General features: G+C 44.4%; 1 protein-coding gene across 5 annotated transcripts; it reads left to right on the top strand.

Moving 5' to 3' along the window:
* The first annotated feature begins 108 nt into the window (after window positions 1-108).
* On the top strand, window positions 109-13,564 carry Sprtn (SprT-like N-terminal domain). Of its 5 annotated transcripts, none has more exons than XM_013504683.1 (5): window positions 109-551; window positions 1,767-1,866; window positions 7,413-7,541; window positions 9,896-10,163; window positions 11,100-13,564. In XM_013504683.1, the coding sequence occupies exons 1-5, from the start codon at window positions 334-336 to the stop codon at window positions 11,855-11,857; spliced, it is 1,473 nt and encodes a 490-aa protein (XP_013360137.1). In that variant the 5' UTR covers window positions 109-333; the 3' UTR covers window positions 11,858-13,564. The 5 variants fall into 5 exon arrangements, with proteins under 5 accessions (XP_013360137.1, XP_005405028.1, XP_013360139.1 ...); XM_005404971.2 differs by having other exon boundaries at window positions 111-551; window positions 11,121-13,564; XM_013504685.1 differs by lacking the exon at window positions 109-551 and adding an exon at window positions 578-1,082.
* Window positions 13,565-21,940: the final 8,376 nt, after the last annotated feature.

The following is a 21,940-nucleotide window of genomic DNA, read 5'->3' as shown; positions in this document are numbered from 1 at the left end:
CCTAACGTCACACATTGCGCCTGCGCTGGAGTTGAGCGCAGTTATGACGCCTGCGCAGAAACGCTAACGGACTAAGGCGCGTGCGCATCACTGCGGAAGTAGGGGCGAGCTGGACTCTGCGCATAGGCGGGGCGTGATCAGCGACGGAAGCGGGTGACCGACTCTGTGAGACCCTACTCGGCTGTTGTCCGCGGGCGCCGTCGTGCTACTTTTAGCTACGAAGCTCCGCATCCTGCCGCGGAGTTCGGGACGAGCCCGCGCTCGCTGTGAAGACGGGCCCAAGGCCTCGTGAAACCGGTGTCGCCGAGGGTCCGAGGGGGACTGGGCAGAGCGATGGAGGAGGACCTGATCGTCGCGCTGCGGCTGCAGGAAGAGTGGGACGCGCGGGCCGCCAAGCGCGCAGCGCGGGAGACCCTGTCGTTGGTGGACGCGTCGTGGGAGCTGGTGGACCCCACCCCAGACCTGCAGGCCCTGTTCATGCAGTTCAACGACAGCTTTTTCTGGGGTCGGCTGGAGGCGGTGGAGGTGAAGTGGAGCGCGCGCATGACGCTGTGAGTGCGCCTGCACGCCGCCCCCAGGCCAGAACGCCGGCCGTTGGTGCCCCACCTCTTTTCCCCGGGGCTGCGAGAGGGAGGAACCCCAGGTGCCCTGAGGACCTGACCCCAGGACACCGCGCGAGGAGCGCGCTGGACTCGGCGTCCCCAAGAATGAGTGGCTCTAATCCCTAGGATCCTGCGCCAAGAGTGCCAGGACCTAGAGTCGCTCGGGACGTGTAGACCTGCTCTTAGGGCCTGACCCCGAGGGTGCGAGGACAGGATTCCTCAGGGCCTGTGGACCTGATTCCTGGGACCCTGCCCAAGGGGACCAGGCCCCAGGGACCTCCGAACTATGGACCTTACTCCTAGAACCCTACCTGGAGAGTGCCAGAATTGAGGTTCCCTAGAACCAGTGGACCTGACTCTTAGGACCTGGTCCCGAGAGTGCCAGGACCCGAAGTCCCTCAAGACGTGTGCACCTGAGCCTTAGGACCCAGCCCCAAGAGTGTGCTGGACTGAGGGACCCTCAGCGAGGATGCCCTAAGAGTAGGGTCCCCTTTCTATCCTCTTGAGTTTGCGAACTCCTAATTTAAAATAACATGCCCCGAAATAGGAGTTGAAATTAATGTGTGGTTATTTGGTGACACATGAGGCTTGGTTTGAATTTATACAGAACAACCTACAGTCAGGCAAGTTAAGATGGGCTATCAAATTTTAGAGTACAGGTCGTCATACAGGTGCGCTACTACAGCTGTGATGGTTTTGCCACGTGCTGACGGTGGCTGGGGAGGAGAGTGGGTCCCTGAGGTGACTGTCTTCTTTGGGCATTGCAGCCATTAGGGTAAGAGAAGCCACAACAGTGGCAACAGTCCCGACTGGGGTGCAGTGCAAGTTCTGCTCCCAAGAGAATGGATCCTTAAGAAAGCTATCAGCACTCCTGTAGTCCCAGCACTCTGGGAGGTTTAGGCAGGAGGATCACAGGTTGACCCCAGCTTGGCAGCTTGGGCAATTTAGAGACTTAGCAAGACCCTATCTCCAAAAAAAAAAAGCTGGGGATGTAGTTCAGTGCAAAGGCCCTAGGTTCAGTTCCCACTAAGGAAAAAAGAAAGCCGTATGCTGGCAGGATTCTCTTCGTGTGAATTGCCAAAGGAGGAGTAAGGATTTGCTCTTTTATGTTTCCCATTCATGTGTATTTGGTAAATGTAACACATTGTTGTAACTGTTTTCCAGGTGTGCTGGGATTTGCTGCTATGAAGGCAGTGGGGGAATGTGTTCCATCCGTGTCAGTGAACCCCTTTTAAAGTTCAGACCAAGAAAAGATCTTGTAGAGGTATTGTTTGTGCAAGTTTGATTCTTAGCTCAGTAATTTAGTCTTCTGTGAACTAACTGTTGTGTTTTTTAAAAATTGCTTTTCCCATAATGCAGGCTTGAATTGTGGAGCAAATAATAAACCTTGTATATTTATAATGCTGGATAGTTAAGAAAGGCTGTCAGGTATATTATCTTGTTTGATCTTTACGTTAGCTATGTTTATGTCCAGTGTGGGTTAGGGTTATTTTCATTCTTTACAGATGCGGAAATTAAGGTTCAGAGTGGTTAAGTAATCTACTTAAGTTACATATTTAGATGCAGAGAAGAACTTAGGATCTGAGTGTTTCCACTGACATACACAAATTTGGATTATCCACTGTTTGACCACCACACTGCTGCCCTCCCAGGACACCTGTCTGAGCTGGCATCGAAGTTGTCCTGGAAGTACACTTCAGTGTAGCGCTGTGGTCACTCTTGCTAGCACAGTGAGTCAGAAGGAACTGCTGGTTTACTTCAGATTGGGTTTAGTAGATAAACCGAAAGTCCCTAAGGTGCATCCGGTGTGACTTGTCCTGCCTCAGTTCTGTCCCTTGAAAAATGTTCACAGGACACCATAGGGATGGTAGATCAGCCTTTGGTTAAAATCAGGTGCCGTATCTGTTCTGATCAGTCGACTGTGTTGGTATGTGCTCTTTCCGAGGGCAGTATGTTAAATGGAATTTTGAAGCAGAAAGGTAGAATTAGAGCCTGCTTTCAGTACTCCATGAAGTGACTTGGTGTTACAATACCTCCAGCAATAGTGCATCCCATCTCCTGAGAAAAGAAAGTGGTTGTGGTGGTAATTTTATGTTACATGTTTTATACTACAATTTAAAAAGAGTAAGAAGATACTGAGTGTAAAATGATACAATGGAAACATTTGATTAATGAGAAAAAAGGAATAAAAAAGCCAACATGACCTAAAGAAGAATGTAGACATGAAGAGTAATTATATTAAATGTGGGTGACTATTTTGTTAGAGACTCATTTGATATATGAGGTTAAAAGAAGCATACTTACAACAAAGACATGTGTGTTAGATTTGAAGGGATAGAAAATGCGTATCAACCCAACACAGTAGAAAGCTACTGCATCTTTATTAGTATAAGACCAGATAACTTCAAGGAAAAGAAATTATACTAGAAAAAAAAAAAGTGGGATTTTTTAACAACTTGAAACTATTGAACAAAAATATACAATGACCCTAAAAGTAAGTACTAATAACAGGTTTTAAGTACATAGAGCAAATGGCCCTGAGTTCGATTCCCGCTACAAAAAAAAGGTACCTAGAGCATACAAGTAAATTAACAGAAAGAAAAAGAAATAGTCAACAATCATGACCAACAATTCAAATTGTATCATGAGTACAATATTAGTAATTTGATGAATACACAAAAATAGTATACATAAAAAAAAAATTAAACATGATTAACCAAATCAGCCTTACAAGGAGCCTTAATAGGTGAGGAGTTACCTAAAGAATATGTACTGATTAAGCATGTGAGCAATTTTTTTGAGAAAGGGTCTCACAGTGTAGTCTAGGCTGGCCTCGAAGTTGTGGCCATAGCCCTACTTCACCCTCCTGAGTGCTGGGATTACAGGTGTGTGCACCATCATACCCGGCTCAATTTTTTTTTTTTAAGTAGTGGTTGAGAGAATGGAAGTGTATGGTAGTGGTTTCAAGAGAGCATTTCCTACTGGCAGGAAGTTGAAGTATCAAATCAGACAAGAACAGGAGGGAAACTCTGGTCCGTAAAGTATTAACTGAATCTTTAAAAATGAGATTCACGAAAGGAAAAGACTGTTTCTCTGGTTTAGGAAGTCAAGAAAAGCTTTATAAATTCAGACATTATGATGGCTACCACCACCAAGACTCCTACCATTCATTCTTTATTGAGCACCTTTTCTGTGCCAGAGTTTGGACTAGCTCTACTATAGCTTTCGCCGTAGTCCTGAAAATTAGGACATCCTATTTCAGGAGTGAGGAGCAAGTTATAACCCGTCCCAGATTTCATGCTTAATTAGTAGTCGTTGCTTCTTAGTTTTCCTCACTGCTGCTGAGCTTTGTCTCCTGGCCTGTAACTATTGCTCCTGCCAATTGAATCAAAAGAGGTGAGGCCTAGAGACCCATTGGACTCCTAACAAGTAGGGCTATGAGAGGAGAGTATTCTTGGTGGGAGGAATAAGAGCAACTTGAACAACAGCAAGGTCAGAAAACTTGCAGCATGTTTAGAACCAGAAGCCAGTATTTTTGACCAGATACAAGCGTCATAGGAAACAGGTATGCTGTCGAGAGTCTTGAATGTAGCCTTAATGTGGGCACTGGTAGGTATAAAAATTTTGCTATTTTTATTTTATTTTAAAGAGAGAAAAAAAATAGAAACAATACAGAATTTCAAAACAAGATCATAGGAAATTAACAATGCTTATTATATTGCATACTGTTATCTGCAGAGTAGTTGCTCAGATTATCAGATACAGGCATGCAAAATTGATCAACAATATAAGCACTGTTCCTTTCAGTGAACTAATAGAAACTAGTAGTACAGTTATCTTCGTTATCGTGTGTGTGTGTGTGTGTGTGTGTGTGTGTGTGTGTGTTTTATTTTCCCTTCTTTTGTCCTTTCCCCCAAGGGCTAAATTTATGAATGCCAATCTGCCAGTCTTGTTCTTCTGATGGAAATTCCTTTATTTCTTTATTTTTAGGCCACTGTTGGGGATTGAACCCAGGGCCTCATCCCTGCTAGGCTTGTCCACTGAACTACATCCTCAGCCCCAGAAATACTTTTTAAAAAAACTGTTGATGATGGTAGCAGTTATAGGAGCCTGGTGTGATGGTGCATGACTACAGTGGCAGCTACTAGGGAGGCTGAGATAGGAGAGTTAAAATTTGAGGGCACCCAGACAACTTAATGAGACCCTATTGCAATTAAAAGGACCAGAGATATAGCTCAGTGATAGAGGGCTTTGCTTAGCATGTATGGGGACCTGGCTTCAATCCCTAGTACATATGTACACATACATATTATTGAGAATTACAGAAAGTACATGCTTTTGAAGATCTTTTCGGTTTGTTTGTGCTGGAGATGGAATCCAGGGCCTTGGGAATGTTAGCCAGGCACTCTGCCAGTGAGCTCCTACACCTTCAGCCTATTTTTCATTTTTCAAAAAGACACTATTCATACATTTTTGGAACAAAAACTGTAGAAACCTTAAGAGCATTTGTTAATTTCTCACATAAACATGTGGAGTGACTGTTTTTATTTTCTTAAATTTTTGCATGATTCAAAACTCAAAAAACTGTAGAAGGGAAATATACAGAGAAATCTTATTCTATACCTGTCTTTCTCTATTCTCTCTACCTATTATAGGAATTATTAGTTTTTCTTTGATTTTTCTGCTTTGCAAATATTTATATCTACTTTCATTCCCATTTCCTATACCACATTTCTTATACAGAATGCTATGTGCTTTGTCCTTTTCATTAAAACAGTACACTCTGGGGGCCAGGCGTGGTGGCGCGTGCCCTGTAATCCTAGCACTCAGGAGGCTGAGGCAGGAGGATCGTTGCGAGTTTGAGGCCAGCCTGAGCTACAGTGTGAGCTCAAGGCCAGCCTGAACTGCATAACGAGACCCTGTCTCAAAAAGACAAAAACAAAACAACAACAACAAAAAAACAGTACACTCTGTAGCCTTCTCCAAATCCTTTCCTAGAGATCTTTTCTTGGAGGTGGGGACAGTTGAGACAGATCTTGCTATGTAGCCCAGGCTAATCTTGAACTCACTATGTAGAGCAGGCTGGCCTTGAACTCACGGCCATCCTTCTGCCTCAGCCTCCCAAGTGCTGGGATTACAGTTGTGCACCACCATGGCCAGCTCCTAGAGATCTTTTTTATTCTTTTTATGGCTGTGTTGAATTCTGGTTTGTGGATGTACATTCAGCCAGTGTTCTGTTGGTAAACACTTGAAGTGTTCGTAATTTTTTACTTTTATAAACAATGCCACAGTGAATGCACCAGTACGTACGCCTTTCATGCTTGTCTAGGGATTGCTAGCATAATGTGGTAAATGTATTTGTAATTTTGGTAAGTGCTGTGAAGTTTTCCATAGGGGTTGTGCCATTTTGCACTTCCACCAGCAGTATATGCAAATATTTATTTTCCCTTAGTTTTGTTAACAGTATCACACTCCAGTTTTACCATTCTTGATGAACAAGAAATAGTGTCCTAGTATTTTAACATGGCTTTCTCTTTTTTTTTAAATGACATTGAGCATTTTAATATATTTATGGGTGATTTGTTGTCAGAGACCGGCCTGCTCCACTGGTCCCCAAGTCCTTTTTCCAGGCACCGCCCGTGGGGAACCAGCCCACTTCTGTGAGTCTTCCCCACCCAGGCACTGCTTGCAGGGATCTATTCCGGCTACTAGTTTGTTTCCCTGACCCGAGGGTGAATGAGGATGAATGATGGAGAGTCAGTTTAACATTCCAGCAGCCAGGGGGCTCTTGCTTCTAGGGCAGAGGAGCTCCATTTCCTCCCTTTTGTTATACCAGACTTGGGTGCAAGCAGTTAAAGTAACACAAGGTTCAGTTGCCTTCCATTGTCCTTTTGGAACACTCTCAGGTAAACAACTTAAGCTCAGCTGTATGAACTTTCTCTTTTGTGCTCACAGTGGGGGCCAATTAAGACTTAATCTTCCAGCCAGGTGTGGTGGCGTATGCCTATGATCCCAGCACTTGGGAGGCTGAGACAGGAGGATCGTTGGGAGTTCAAGGCCAGTCTGAACTGCATAGTGAGACCCTGTTTCAAAAAAGGGGGGGGGGGAGATTTAATCTTCCTCTGGTGTCCCACAGTTTATACTTCTTTTTCTGTGAACTGTAGGACATTTTAAGTTAACTTTATTTATTGTTGTGGTACAAGGGATTGAACCTACTGTGCTGTATCCTACACTTTTTATTTTTTATTTTGATACAGGGTAAGTCACTAACTTCCCCAGGCTAAGCTTGAATTTATGAGATTTCCACTTATCCTCCCAGAGTGCTGGGATTATATGAGTGCCTTACCACGCCTGGCTTATCTTTTTGTAGGAGTCAGGGTCTTTCTGTGTTTTCCAGGCTGTCCATGAACTCCTGGGCTCAAATCATCTTCCTGCCTTAGCCTCCCAGGTAGCTGAAAGTACAGGTGTATGCCATGGCACCCACCTATCCCCTACTTTAAAACTGTTTATTATTTTCCTTTAACATTTGGAGCTTTTTATAATACATTCAGAATTAATAGCCTACGATAGATGTTGCCATATAGTTGTCTGAGTTCATCTTTTTTACTTACGGTGTTTTTTCCATCAGAATTATAACGTTTTTAGGGAGTTTGATCTTTTGAATTTTGCTTTGTACTCAAAAAGGTCTTCTAGGAACAGGGAGTTGTTTATTCAGAATCTGCAGAGCTTCGTGTATTTGCAAAGTTCTTAGAGTAATAAAATGAATTCTTATTTTCAGAAGTGCTATAACAAAATTGTTTTCTGTTTCAGACTCTCTTGCATGAAATGATACATGCCTATTTATTTATCACTAATAATGATAAAGACCGGGAAGGACATGGTCCAGAGTTTTGTAAACATATGCATCGCATCAACTGCCTGACTGGAGCCAATATTACGGTATATAAAGTCGCAGACGTTTATGGTATTTACTAGTTATTTATTCAGTAATTTCTGAGATTTAAATAAAAATAGTGAACTTGCTGTGCACAGTGGCTCATACCTGTAATCCTGGCTACTTCAGAGGCTAATGCAGGAAGATTGCTAGTTTGAGGCCTGCCTAGACAATGGAAGTCTGTCTCAAAATAAACAAAGGGCTGGAATTGTAGCTCAGTGTGAAGGCCCCAGGTTTCCATCCCCAACACTGTAAAAAAGAAAGAAAAGGAAAAAGTACATATATAATAAAAATGGTTGGGGTTGTAGCTCAGTGGCAGAGCCCTCCAGGTTTGAACCCAGTACTTGTGGGGAGGAGGGTAAAAACACCTTTGGGAATAACTTCAAGAATTTTCAGCAGTGAGCAAGAAGCGTAAGGAAGCTAATTAGGTTTTCAGGCCCATACATTACAACAGTAGATCCAGCAGTATCTCTGAGGCCTCTAACCTCCTCTAGGTCAACATTGTAGGCATAGTTAATTCAGGCCTGGGCTGGGGATATAGCTCAGTGACACAGCACTGCCTAGTAAGCGCAAGGTCCTGAGTGCGATTTCCAGTACCAAAAAAAATTTCAGGCCTACAGTACTGGGCTCTCATGACACCTTTTCCGCTTGATTTCCTTACTGTAGTCTCCTTGAATCCATCCTGTATTCTGCTGCCATTTCCCATGTCATTCTGTCCATCAGAAGTCTTTGATTACTGTCTCTGCATAGTCATAGGAGGTGGCAAAGCTCAGGGTTAAGAAACTGAGATGACAGGTTGCTAGGGTTCATATGCTACCTTGCTCCATGGGTGATTATCCTGGATCTACCCAGTGCATCTCCACCTTATCTTACCTGCAGCTGCGGGTAATAACAATAACAGGACCTCTCTGCAGGATCCTTGTGAGGAGATAGAATTAAAGGAGAAACACCCAAAACGTTTTTGTGCAGCCTGAGCACTAATTAAATTCACTGAAACACTGCCCTGGCATACTTCCCACTGCGTGGTTGGAAGAGGATATAGTCTTTCGATTTGGGTGTCTGTGTTTTTATTTGGGGGGCATTGTGGAGTGAGCAGCCCTTGCTAGAAAGTGAAAGCTTTCTGGTTATGAAAATTATGTATATAGATGCTCCTTGTTTTTATACCAATAGGATAAAAATGAGTATTCCACTGAGAAGATAAGAAGGTGCCACATAGTCATTTAAGAGCAGAGGTTTTTGTAATTGCAGTGCTGGAGGTTGAACCTCAGCCCCCATGCATGCTGAGCACGAGCTCTTCACTGCGCTGCAGCCCAACAGGAGTAATTCTCAAGTCTTCTGCAGGCCTCACTGCTGAGGTGCTTAGGGGGGCTGGCTCTTGCTGGCCAGAACTTTTTCTTTATTGGTTTTTGCTCAGGTTCTAAGTAAGACATCATCTAGACTTAGAAAGCACGTCACATAAAAACTGGAAAGCTTATTCAAACTTTGACTTGGTAAGTAGTGCTTTTAGTCACTCAGTCAGCAGATATGTTCCCCATGCCAGCCGTGATCACTGGTATCCCAAAATGAAAACACCCAAGTTCTGTTAAGAGAAACAGTCATGAACAGCAACAGTATTCCTACCGAAAGCTCACGGTGGAGACACAGGCAGAGCTTTAGACTACGGGGAGGGAGCGCAGTAGAGGCTTCACTGGCAAACGTGTGTCAGGTCAGGTGTTGACAGGAGGAGTTTGGTCCTTTAGAGCTATTACTGCTGGGGAAGTTTTCAGTGTTGCAGTAGGAATGATTCTTTTCATTTTCTCTCTCTTTTTTTTTTTTAATTTTCAGTGCCAGGATCAAACCTAGGGCTTTACATACAGGAGGCAACCACTCCATCACTGAGCTGTATCACCAACTAGAGAATGGTCCTTACAGTGTTGTATTAAACTTTGTCTCAGGGCTGGGGATTTAAGCTCAGTGGCACAGCGCCTGCCTGACAAGTGCAAGGTCGTGAGTTCGATTCCCGGTACTGGAAAAAAAAACCAAAAAACCCAACTTTGTCTCTGTCCTAAGTTTTGATCATTTTAATATTTTATTTCTGAAGCATTTACCATTTATAGAGTTTTTGTGGCTTTATTTTTTTTTCAAAAAATTTTCTCACATTCTGTCTTTACACAGTTTAGGAAGTATTTAATTAACTGCTACTGTTTCCCATTAAAATGGACTTCTGAACTTTTAAATACATTAGCTTTCTTTCCCCAAAATGGAGCTTTCCAGAAATCTCTGGGAAGTGGGAAGTTACAAAAAAGACTGCTTATGTGAAGTGTTGCCCTTAAAATTGCTAACTTGCTTACTGAATGCGGAAACTTCCCGCTCTGCCCAGGTGTACCACACGTTTCACGATGAGGTGGAGGAGTACCGCCGACACTGGTGGCGCTGCAACGGGCCGTGTCAGTATAGACAGCCATATTACGGCTATGTGAAACGTGCCACCAACAGGGCACCCTCTGCACATGACTACTGGTGGGCTGAGCACCAGAAAACCTGTGGCGGCACTTACATAAAAATCAAGGAGCCAGAAAATTACTCAAAGAAAGGAAAAGGAAAGACAAAACCACAGAAGCAGCCCGTGCCAACAGTGGAGAGTAAAGGTACCTTTGCACACACTCTTCTGTCTTTTCCATGGCCACAGCCAGTGTAAACAGAATGTCCTTTAGAGAACTGGCATCAGCGTAAGCCTGAGAGCTGTTTGCAGTATAGAAATACTCAAGTGTAGCTTTAATAGAAAGCTGCATTTCATGAATGTTGTCTAGGAAATAAGGCTAGGAAAATACACTTTGCTTTATATAGAAGTAAAAGAAAGTTTCCATCACAGTATTTGAGGTAGAGTTCCTTTTGCTGTCTCAGCTTCGCTGAGTAGTTAGGAAACAGCAAAGAGATACAAAACAGCAATTCAGATAATGCCTAGAATGTAAGTCCTAACTACACTTCTTCCAGTTGGTTGGATTCAGTGCATGTCCTCACTGGGAGGAGAATGGGAAGGGATGTGACATATATTTGTTAGTATTTCATCTTTAGGATCTTCCTTTCTCCTGTGGAGCTCAGAGTCACCGTCTTTTGAGGAAATAACAGGTTGATATAGTTGATGTTCTGTCCCTTAGGAAGTGTTGTTTGGTGTGGTAGGACCCGTGAGCACAAGCTGTATTTCCCAAATCTGAAATGCCTACTACAGTCAGCTGGAGAAACTTCAGTGTGGGAGCTGGGTCTTGTTCTGTGAATAGGAGGAAAGACAGTAGGGTAGCAGACTTTTCCTTTCTGGAGTTTATAAATATAGAGGAGAGGAAGCCATTTTGGGGGTGGTCATTGTTTCTTGGGTATTGTTTTTTGGCATGATAGGTTTTTTTTTTTATCTAAATGAGAGAACTCTTATTCTCTCAACATCAGAGATCTGACTTTCCAAGATGACCTTTTCCCATTGATAGGTAATTATTACACGGGTCCAAGTTAGAATGAAATAATTTCTTCATGTTGAGAGGACTTTGCATTACTTAATGTTTGTTATTGCATTAATGCTGAATCAAGGAAAGTCTTACTTGCTTCTTTTGCAGATAACCCCAGTAAAGGAGAGCCTCAGCCACTAATCCCTTTCAGTGGGAAAGGGTATGTTCTAGGAGAGGTGAGGAGTCCACCTTCATCTGGGAAATCGATTGCCTCACATGCCATCAGTGAATCCCAAGATCTTTTTAGTCAGGACCATTCAGCAGATGCTGTAAGACCTGATTCTAGCCCTGAAGCGAAATTCAAACAGAATGGTTCAAGTAAAAAATCTCATCTATTTCCTCCTGTGCACCAAAGTGTCCTAAGCAGCTACTTTCCCAGAGTCTCAGTTGCCAACCAAAAGGCTTTCAGAAGTGTAAGCGGATCCCTATCAAAAAATAGGACTGTCGGTGACATCACTAAACACTCAGTCTCTTCTAGTTCTCAGAGGAGGGTTCCATCTTCTAAGACTCCGTTGAGAAATCCCTCCAAAGTGATGGCCTCGGTATCTGTAACTGCATCCCAGTATGGGAATGGGTCCAAAGACAAGTTCCCAGGCAAACGACCCAGGCTAGAAGATAAGACCACTTCTGACACCTTTTTTGTGAAGAAAGAACAACTACAAAGTGATGGCAGTGAGTCAGATAGCACTTCACACGCCGCGGCTACAGCTCCGAGTTCCAGCAGCTTCTGCATTCAGAGCCAGCTGGTCAGCTGTCCAGTGTGTCAGGGTGAAGTTGTGGAGTCACAGATTAATGAGCACCTGGACCAGTGCCTGGAAGGTAGTGCTGTCGGTGTCAACAGCTGAAGTCTGAAAAACAAACGAATCTCATCTGGTGCCTGTATTTTCTCACAAGTAAATCAAATAAATGGCCAACTGGTAGAGAGGTTCTGGTTGACACTACGCTGAACGTCAGGATGTAGTTCACACAGCCAGCACGGGACATTCTATTTTATTTATACATATGTGAGATTGTAGTTAACAGTACTTTACATCTCCAGCTGGATATGGTGGCACCCCTGAGGTCCCAGCTGCCAGGGGGCTGACATGAGAGGATTGCTTAAGCTCTTGAGTTTGACATCAGCCTGAACAACATAAGCCCCATTTAAAAAAAATGTTTTTTACAGCTCAGGGTGCTGCATTCACTCTTGCCTTACTTGCACTGTAAGCCAGGGTTTATTCTGCATGGGTAATTCTGTTTATAGAACTTTTATCAGGAGTATCACATTCCCTGGACAGATGTTCATCTTCACATTGTCAGACTTACCAAAAACAATTTGGAGTGCAAAATGGAGCAGTTGTTTTATTCAAGGTTTTTGTTTTTCCAGTTTTTTTCCCAAAAAGCTTAGGAAATAAATTCTCTATATTTCAAAGAATTTTCTCTGTTCTACCTTTACTAGAGGTGGCAGCAAATTTTAGGTTAAAGTAGATAAGGAATATAGTAAAGTAAATGTCTTTTGGAGTATTACTAATGACAAATAGCTATTATAATTTTGTAGGCCACATTCTGTATTTTATTTAGTTTTCTCTGTTCCGCAAACTGAGTGGTTAAAGCTCAGTGTTGGCAAGTGACTGGTATGTGTAACAACAAAATTGCCTATTTCATAGGGTTTGAAAATATCTGCCAAACAGTATTTCAAGCCTTCAGCCAAAATTGAGACCATTATAATAAAGGAATACCATTTGTGCCCGTAAGAATTTACTCTTTGCAAATGCAGATGTTCTTTTCTGTATGCCAGCAGAGGGACAAGGTATGTGTATCCATTTACTTCTTGTCCCATAGCTGTCCTATGCACCAGAGCCTTAGCTGTTCAGTTTTCGTTTTTGTTGTTGGGATACAAGTTATACACGGTGAGGTGCACAAGTCTTGAGTGTAGGTCAGAGTAAGCTTGCATAACATTTACTGTATAACTTAAAAAGTAAAACTTCTCCTGCTCCGGGAGACTTCCTGTGGTTGCTTTTTTTCTGGCCAGTGTCCACCACACTCACCACCCCCAAGGCCACCTCTCTTTTCATCTGTTACCAAAAATTAGTTTTAGCGTATTTTTCAAACTTCATAAAGTTTCTTTGTTGCTGTATGTGTTCACTTTCATTGCTCTGTAGTGTTTGTGTAAATATAGAATGTTTTCATCCATTGTAATATTAATGAACATTTAAATTGTTTTCAGTTTGGAGCTTTTAGGAAGAAAACTAGAACATCCCTTAAGGTCCTTCAGTTGGGTGTGTACTCAGGGTCGGCTTGCTGGCTCACAGGGCGTATCTGTGTAGCTTTAGTAAACACTGCTGGTTTACAGTCCTCCTAGCTGTGTGTGAGCATTTCCAGTAGTTCAGCATCCTTAACATTGTTTTTAGCCTGTGTGGTTGGATTTTAGAAGTTTTGATATTTCTTAAAACATACAGTTAAAGAAATGTATGTTTATAAATGGCTATTAAAATACATGTATTTTTGAATATATACTGTTAATGTTTATCAGTTTAACAAGTGCAATAAAGTGCATTTTTAGTAAAACTACACAAAGTTTTGAGTCTGTGAAGTGTATCATCTTTCGGGACTGTGACAGCCAGCCTGGCTGGGGGGATGGGCTGATGAGTGGTTTGGTGAGCACTGTGACAAGGGTTTCTGCCTTTTGCTGTGGAAGAGCCTGAGGACAGACCATTGTGTGGTCCAGCACAGCAGGGGACGGTCCTGGAGCAGACCCCGCACAAGCCATCGGTGAATGGAGTTAGGCTGGCAAAGGGCCTAACAGAGCACACACAGCCAAGGGACTGGATGCTGTTAAAGGAAACGTGGATAAGATGTAAGGGGCGACAGGGCAGAGGGACAAAGACTGCAGGCAGGACCAGCCTAGCTAAGAGTTTGGGGCAGAAACCATACGTGGTGTGAGTCCTGATGGAGAGCACCTGGTGACTCGGGTCCTCCCTTGACAAGACTCAGGGCAGCCAGACATGCTGCGAAGCTCTGGGCAGGCTGGGTGGGGGAAGAGCAGGGAGGACACGGAGGAGGGTGTGGGCAGCATGGAGTCACGGTTGGGATGAGTGGGATTCCTGCCAGCTGGCAAGGGAAATGATCTGCGTTGAAAAGTTACACCCTAAGAATGGTTACCCCCTCCAAATCTGAGTCAAATTGCATCAGTTGGTTTTTTTTTTTTGTTTTTTGTTTTTTTGGTTCTTTTCCAGTACCGGGGATCGAACTCACGACCTCGTGCTTGCCAGGCAGGTGCTGTGCCGCTGAGCTAAATCCCCAGCCCCATCAGTTGGTTTTGTATTGGCTTATATTTTTCCCTGTTAGAGCAAACTTAGGACCTTAATAGCAGAGCTGGTGATTCTGGCCCCTCTTTTGAGATGATAGACCAGACTGTTCTACAGAAACCTGGTGATTTTAAGTCAGCGTTGCACAGCCCCACCAAAACAGACTTTAGAAAACCTTGTTTTGCTTTTGTAGACTGCAAGTGCATATCCTAAGTAAAAATTCTAAATTGGATGGGAAAATACTACAACAAAAACCTTATAGCGTCCCATTGTCCCAAAGCAGAGGGATTGTATTTGTTCCAAAGCCTAAGGGATTTTTAAATAAATCAAAATGTTTCAGTGTAAAACAGCTGATGGAAGACGACGCCCAGGCGGCCCTGCAGTGTGGCGTCTGTTTTTGTGGTCTTTGTGGTGTGCGGATCCTGGTGCTTACTGAAGGCCAGTGGGTTGCTTTGCTTCTTGCTCTCAACATTTTTATCCTTGAGGCGTGTTGCCTTCATGCAAATTGTTGTCACTAATCACCCACGTCCACCAGATGAAGTGAAATTCTTAACACAAGTTTTAAGTTAAAAGTTAACTGGAGAGCTGAAATTAGGGAAAGATGCTCTGTGGACGTTGGCTCTGGCTTCCTTTATTTCGTCTAATTTACCACTGGCGTTGGAAGTTACACGGTCACACTCCATCATCACATAGCTTTTGGGATGCAAAAGTAAGAGGCGTGAGGAGGACCTTCCTCAGGGTGGAGAGCCACACAGAGCTGCTGTCCCTGCCCCGACTTGCCTCCTACTTCCTGGACACCAGGTGGCGCTCCTGATGGGCGAAATCTGAAAATTTGAAGGTGAAGCAAGCTTAAGGGAGAGAAACCTGCCCCCACACAACTAGACACCAACCTAGGAGGGGGAGACTGGGCCAGCACCTCAACCCTGTGAGAGAACACAGAAGTCAGGAAGGTCTCTGCACCATCATCTCCCCACATTGGCTTTCACATGTTACCCTTCACTCCGATTACCAGCATCGCAGTCTAATGCAGGGAAACAACCCCCCGCACAATGTGGCTAAACAAGTGTACTCGACACAAATGTGCTCGCCAAGGCAGGGCTGCACTCTGCAGTTCCTTCAGTCACACTGCTCCTCGTCTGCCCAGCTGTAACACTTTCCGTGCTCTGGCCGGTCCAGGTCATCTGAAGGACGTAAGTGTCCTTTGCCCTCCCTCAGAGGCCTGAAAGAACAACACGGGCCTTCTAGATTCCTGGTGAGAGTGACTAAGATGCAAGGTGTTTCTTAAATTCCAAATTCAAAAACACTGATGCTTCTGTGTACCTTTAAGAGTGGAGGTATACCTCAAGCTAGGAAACCCTAAGAACCAAATCATTTTCAGGTTACAAGCATTCCTTACAAACTGTATGAAAATCTGGCGCATGCCTGTAATCCCAGCACTTGGGAGGCTGAGGCAGGAGGATCGTTGCAAGTTTGAGACCAGCCTGGGCTACAAAGTGAGCTCAAGGCCAGCCTGAACTGCATAGTGAGACCCTGTCTCAAAAACAAAAACAAACAAACAAAAATCTTTATTTATATGAAAGACAATTTTTTCAAATGATTCGTTTTTTTAATGTATAAAATAGCTCCATAAATTCACATGCATACATACAAACATATCTAAATGGTTTCATTTATAAAGATGAACCAAGATTGATGTAGTTACATTTTTTTTTTAGGAGTTGGAAGAGTTTATTGAGAGAAGGCTTCTGTCAGCCAAGCGTGGTGGCGCACACCTGCCATCCCAGCACTCGGGAGGCTGAGGCAGGAGGATCATCACAAGTTGGAGACCAGCCTGGGCTACAAAGTGAGCTCAAGGCCAGCCTGAACTGCATAGTGAGACCCTGTCTCAGAAAGACAAAAAAAAAAAAAAAAGAGAGAAGAAAGCAAGCTCCTAAGAGGGACAGAAGGGGTCCAGAAAGTGGTTGCCCCTGTAGTTATAGTCTTAACACCAAACACATACATGTCCCCGTGGTGGGATCTGCAGCCAAGAGTCCATCCAGCCTCTTGACCTGAGAGGAAACATCAACATTTCTGCGTGTGTAGATCACCACGGAGGCTTCTCACAGTGTACACGTGTCTGTTCTGCTTCCTAACCCAGCCCAACTATTTTGTTCTCATTGTTTCTTTTCCATGCTGTTCACTATATTTAAAGTTGAATCTCTGGCCAGGTGTGGTGGCACACACCTGTAGTCCCAGCACTCAGGAGGCTGAGGCAGGGGTGTTGCCATGAGTTTGAGGTCAGCCTGGGCTACACAGTGAGTTCAAGGCCAGCCTGAACTATACATCGAGACCCTGTCTCAAAAAAAAGATCTTTATTCTTCCTTGAGCATCTTGTAGCTGAATCTGTTTGAAATAATTTTGCCTTTTTAAATTTCTTTTCTGACTTGAGATTGAATATTGTTAGTGTTCTTCTGCCTTATGGTTCACAATTTTCGTCAGCTGTCACTGATTCTCATTTTGTATTTACAGACATTGTCTTCCCTTTTTGCTCATTTTGGAAAGGTGTTTTCCTTGTCTTGCACAAGCAGTCGGGTCTCTGCAGGCAGGGCGAGGTGGCTTTGTGGCTCACCAGGCCCAAGTCCGTGTGTTCTGCTGGTGGACACAAAGCGGCGTTTCCAAAGCTGCCGCTGTGTTAGATGAGGTAGTTTGGTAAATGGGGAGGCTGGAGTCTCCTCCAATTCTGTGCTTTTCTCTTTCTGGGACTCTTGCTTCCTTCCTTCACTGTGCCATCAAAGAGAGCTACCATGTTCCCTCCAAGAACGGCACCTTCTCCAGACCGCCACCCCCAACTTTGTGAACTCCGAAGCTCTTGCCTCTGGGTGCCCTCAAGGCCAGCGCCCTCTACACCTGTCCAGACGCACCCGGACTCCACCATGCACAGTGGGCGCCTGACTTCCTCCCCTGTGCAGTGCCACTGTAAGTCCCTCCTGCCCTCATCTCTTTGCCATACCCTCTCCACCACCCTCACACTTTTCCTGGCATTGGGTATGGAAGCTGGTGTGAGCTGGGCGCACACTTATCTGAGCCACACCCCGCGCGGTGTCCTGACACAGGCCCTGACCGGCTCCGGTGTCAGGGCCGTTCCCCTGCTGTGTTGGAGATGCTGGCTTCTCTGGCTCACAGCTATGGAAGAGGCACGGGCAATTGGTGACCTTGCTTGCAGTATGGTTTCTGAAGATCAGGACAGATTTAAACTGAGGGAGCAGCGCAGACCCTCAGGAGAGCCAGGAGCCCAGGAGCTTCTCTCCTCCATGGCAACACATGGCCAGGGTCACCGGCACTTAGGGAAACTCACATGAAAGACAAGAACTGAAATGGTTAGTTAGGGCAACCCATTCGGGACCCCTGCTGTCTCTTAGGAGCTATTCCTATTCCCCAGTAAATTTTCCTACTCTTAAAAAAAAAATGGTTAGTTAAATACTGTACCCATTAGAAAGAACAGTTTGCTTTTTTAAAAAGTAGAAAACAAGTGCTCCTGAGAATTAAAAACGTTTTAGCAGACATGAAGCTCTTACTGCTATGGGAAAATAGATGTCCCCGTAGCAAAGACCAAGATCCACAGTGACTAGGAAAGGTCAGGTCAGGTTTAAACTAGCAGACAGGCTGTCCACATAGCTGGATAACAGAAGCCCCACAGAGAGCAGAGAATGGAAGGGAGAAGTAATAAATGAAGAAAATCAAGAGATGCCCCCAACAGTAGGGCATGGCTTTGCTGCAGCTGAAAACACATACGCATTACAGCCTGCTGGGAAACTGGAGCCTGGGGATGAGGATATTCTGGAATCTTCCCCAGGGAAAAAGGCAGGTAACATGTAAAGAATCAGGGAGATTTCTCAGCATCCACCACCGGAACAACGAGCGAGGCAATTCCTTCAAAATCCGAGGATAGTGAGATCTAAACTCAAGTTCTATATTCAGCCAAGTTACCAACTAAGTGTGATGGTAAAACAAAGATAGCAGCGTGAGGACATTTACTAGGCAGTCACTGTGGCAGGAAGCACTGGAGGCATGTGCCACCATGATGAGGAAGTAAACCAAGAGAAGGCAGATGGTCAAGCAAACTGGAGACCCAAGGTTGGGAGAGAAGGGAGCCCTGTGCTCTCCTGGTTTGGGTGGTGAACAGAAAACTTAGTCCTGAAAAGCTAGGACCCAAAGAATTGTTGAGGAGCTCAAATTTGTTTTCTTTTTTAAAAATGTGAGATTACTGGTCTTTGGGGATTTTTAAAAAAACTTTACAAAGTAAAGTTGTTTTACTTTGTAAAAAGTAAGTTGATTTAGTTCTTTAAGCTTCAGGTTCCCATCCTGGCACCTGCCCCCACCAAGCTGTAACAGTTACTTCCTGACCCTAATTGTGGATGGAGATGAAATCCACTTTGCCTGTTCTGTACATCTGGAGAAGAGATGTGTGTGGGTTTTTGCAGAACACAGGGTCTAGCAACTTTGCCAAAGTCCAGTCTCTGTGCAGTGAGGCCTCCTCCAGTCTCCCTGACCCTGTGACATCTTGTCCAAGCAGACAACCCCATGGGACACACAGCCTGCAGCTGCACGGCTATCTCTATCTGATGCGCAGGCTTCTATTCCTGTGGGCTCTGCATGGGATGCCATCCCCAGCTTGTGTGTGCACCCTCTGACGTCTCATGGGCAGTGGGCACTGGAGCTGTCACTGTACTTATTTTAGGTGAAGCCCGCTCCTGGGTGATCACAAACCAAATGTGCATCACGCCATGCAGAACCCAGGGGCTGCATCCATCATCTCAGAGGTACAGAACACATCCTTGAATCACCTGAGATTGGGTAAGTACTTCTGAATATTTATAAACTAATTAAAAAGTATGCAATTATTAGAGATGAAGTGTAAATACAGATCAGTGCGGTCTAACCCAGAATACAGCTCTTGTTTTGGGCCACATTCACTTTGGGAACGGCGCCTTGTTACCATGATTCATGTAAGCCAAGATAGAAAGACCTATCACTGGTAAGCAAACACCTGATGAAGCCATCAGCTCTGCAGAGCCACTGGCTCAGCTCTCCCTGTGCAGTCACACTGCAGAGGACAGGGCAGGTGCGCTTTCCAAGGCCTGCTCTGTTCCGTGCGCTGTCCGGGACCCTGCATACTGACTCGCTTCGGTCCCACAGGTGAAGACTGCTTACTTTCAGATGAGAAAAGGCTCAAAGGTCACACAATTAAGGGGCTGAGCCACAACTGAACAGAGATTTGTCAGTTCTGTGCTCTTTTTATTACACCACCTGATTTAGTCTTCATTTCTTGTTTTTCCTCCTTCAGTCCACAGCAGCATTCTTTCAATACAGTTCTCCAAATGCCTTAAAAAGGCCAAAGCATTCAAACACTACATTAAAAATATTTTTAAAAAATACAGAAACATGCACATTCATCTCACACGATAGGAACTTTTACAAGAAACTTTCCTGCACATGCCGGTGACCCCAGAAACAAGTGCCGTGCCCCTTCTGCAGCTCGGGTGGCACAGACAGTAGCTCTGCGCAATCCCTTTACTACAGGGACAAGATGCCAAATTCTGAGCATTGCGAGTGTGTCCACAGGGGCATCTCAAGTTGCTCGACTCCTGTGTTTAACTGTCTCCCACCTGTTGTCATTTACAAAAAGTGATAGCACATGTTCCGGACCAAGCCAGAGGTGTGCCACAGAAGCACAGTAAGCGCTCACAGGGCCCACGATGAAAGCCAGGACATGACAACGGGTTAAAAAACAAACAAAACGACAGCTGGAAATAACCATCATTTTTCAAGAACATTTATACATCTTTTTAATTAGATTAGCTTTACAAGCAACTTGAGCTCTTTCATAAGGAAACACTGCTTTTCAAATTACATGACTTTATAGTCTGTCTTGAAATTCTTTGCCTGCTACTGATAAAGGTCTGTGTTTTACAGCTGGTTAATGTGTTGAATAAAAACAGTATTATGAAGCTTCATCTTTAACCAGGATTAACACATATAGGCCACAAATAGTTTTAAATTTTGTTTTAAATAGTCTTGCTTGGTGACGAGTTAACGGTCCTGCTAACATGAAGTGAACAGATTTTTTAAATGGATATTAAAGAAATGGCTGTCCTGGTTTCTGGATCTTTTCACCAGGATTTCCAAGAAGGTATATAAACTTCTCCAAAAAATATACAGTGTAAGACCTGTCGGCAAGCACAACAGGGACAGTACAGGGCGGTACTCTGTGCGCCCGCAGAGGCCATCGTCCGGGTGGCACGTGGGCTCCCAAAGTAAAGGGCTGTTGCTGTACATCCTGACAATCAGACAAACCTCCCACCAGCATAAACGATTCCTACAAACCCTAAAAAATGGTAGTGCTTTGAGCTGTGGCCTGACGCAGCACACCGCGCTGCAGACCGGGTGGCAAAGCCTTGCACTCCCAGGTCGGGCAGCAGAGGCACTTACTGGCGAGGTGTCGCTGAGCACCTGGGGAGGGAGGACCGGAGCAGACCTGAACATAGGCGAGGAAGACAACTGAGCTTTCTCCTGCAAGTCCCCGAGTGAGACCCCAGTACTGAACATCCACCCCCAAGTCCACTGTCAGGCTTGATTTTTTTTCATGTTTTACATGAACAATAGCAATCTTAATAAAAATTACTGAGCTTTCCACAGAAAAGGTCTCTAACTGAATACAAACTATACAGATGCTGAAACTGTCCTAAGTTGAAGTAGACAGAAGTAAGTCTGTATACTCACATTTTGGCAAAGAAGATGAGGACAGAGACAGAAAACCCAAAGGGGCAAGATCTTATGTCCATAATTCATACAAAGTATGGGTACCACCCTCGGGCCCTGCTGAGGAGCCTACGGAAGTGAAGCCTGCACTGTCCATCCGATTCAGTTTTGTTTTTGTTTTCGTTTTTTTGCATACTGGGGACAGAACCCAGGGCATTCACACTGAGTTACCTCCCAGCCCTTTACTTTTTGAGACATAGTCTTGCTGAATCACTAAGTTGTCCAGACTGGGCTTGGACTTGCAGTCCTCCCGTAATGCTGAGATTACAGGTGTGTACCGCCACGCCCAGCTCCAATTTGTTTTTTTAAATATCAGATGTCTGGGAGGTCTGTGTGATTGCGTAATATTCCCTCTTTTTCTAAAAAGTAAAAAAAGATCCATAAAACATAAAAATAAACTATCTGGTTTTACACTGTGTTTCTCTAAGCTAAACATACATCCTTCAGCACTGGTCAGAAGGCCGCGTCACATGAGGGGACACTGTGCAGCTGTCTGAGGAGCCGGGGACGCGAATCTACAGCTCCGCATCCGTTTCACTGCCTCTACCACCTCCCCTGGACACTTCAACAGAAACAGGGCTCTGCTCTGCAGGGCAGATGCAGTGCAGGACCAAGGAAAAAATGCAGCGGTGAATTTGGAAGTACAGTTACTTGAGGAGAAGCAGGAGGAAACGTCTTCAGTCGAGACACTGTGTCTCCTGCTACAGGAGACATCTGAGAACGGGAGAAAGCCCTTTATTTTAGGAACTTGATGCTGAGGGCAACCTCAAGTTCATTTACTGCCAGTCATTTTAGTTTTTTGTTTTAATTTATCTTAAAAGACTACATCCTTCTTTTTGTGTA

The sequence above is a fragment of the Chinchilla lanigera genome, unplaced genomic scaffold (assembly GCF_000276665.1).
Source record: "Chinchilla lanigera isolate Chin_1 unplaced genomic scaffold, ChiLan1.0 scaffold00091, whole genome shotgun sequence".
Classification (NCBI taxonomy): domain Eukaryota; kingdom Metazoa; phylum Chordata; class Mammalia; order Rodentia; family Chinchillidae; genus Chinchilla; species Chinchilla lanigera.
This window is presented reverse-complemented; position numbering and strand designations above follow the sequence as displayed.

Coding starts and splice junctions, on each gene's coding strand:
- Sprtn (XM_013504683.1), top strand. CDS start 334: ATGGAGGAGGACCTGATCGTCGCGCTGCGGCTGCAGGAAGAGTGGGAC. Junction 552..1,766: donor TGGAGCGCGCGCATGACGCT/GTGAGTGCGCCT, acceptor ACTGTTTTCCAG/GTGTGCTGGGATTTGCTGCT. Junction 1,867..7,412: donor CAAGAAAAGATCTTGTAGAG/GTATTGTTTGTG, acceptor TTTCTGTTTCAG/ACTCTCTTGCATGAAATGAT.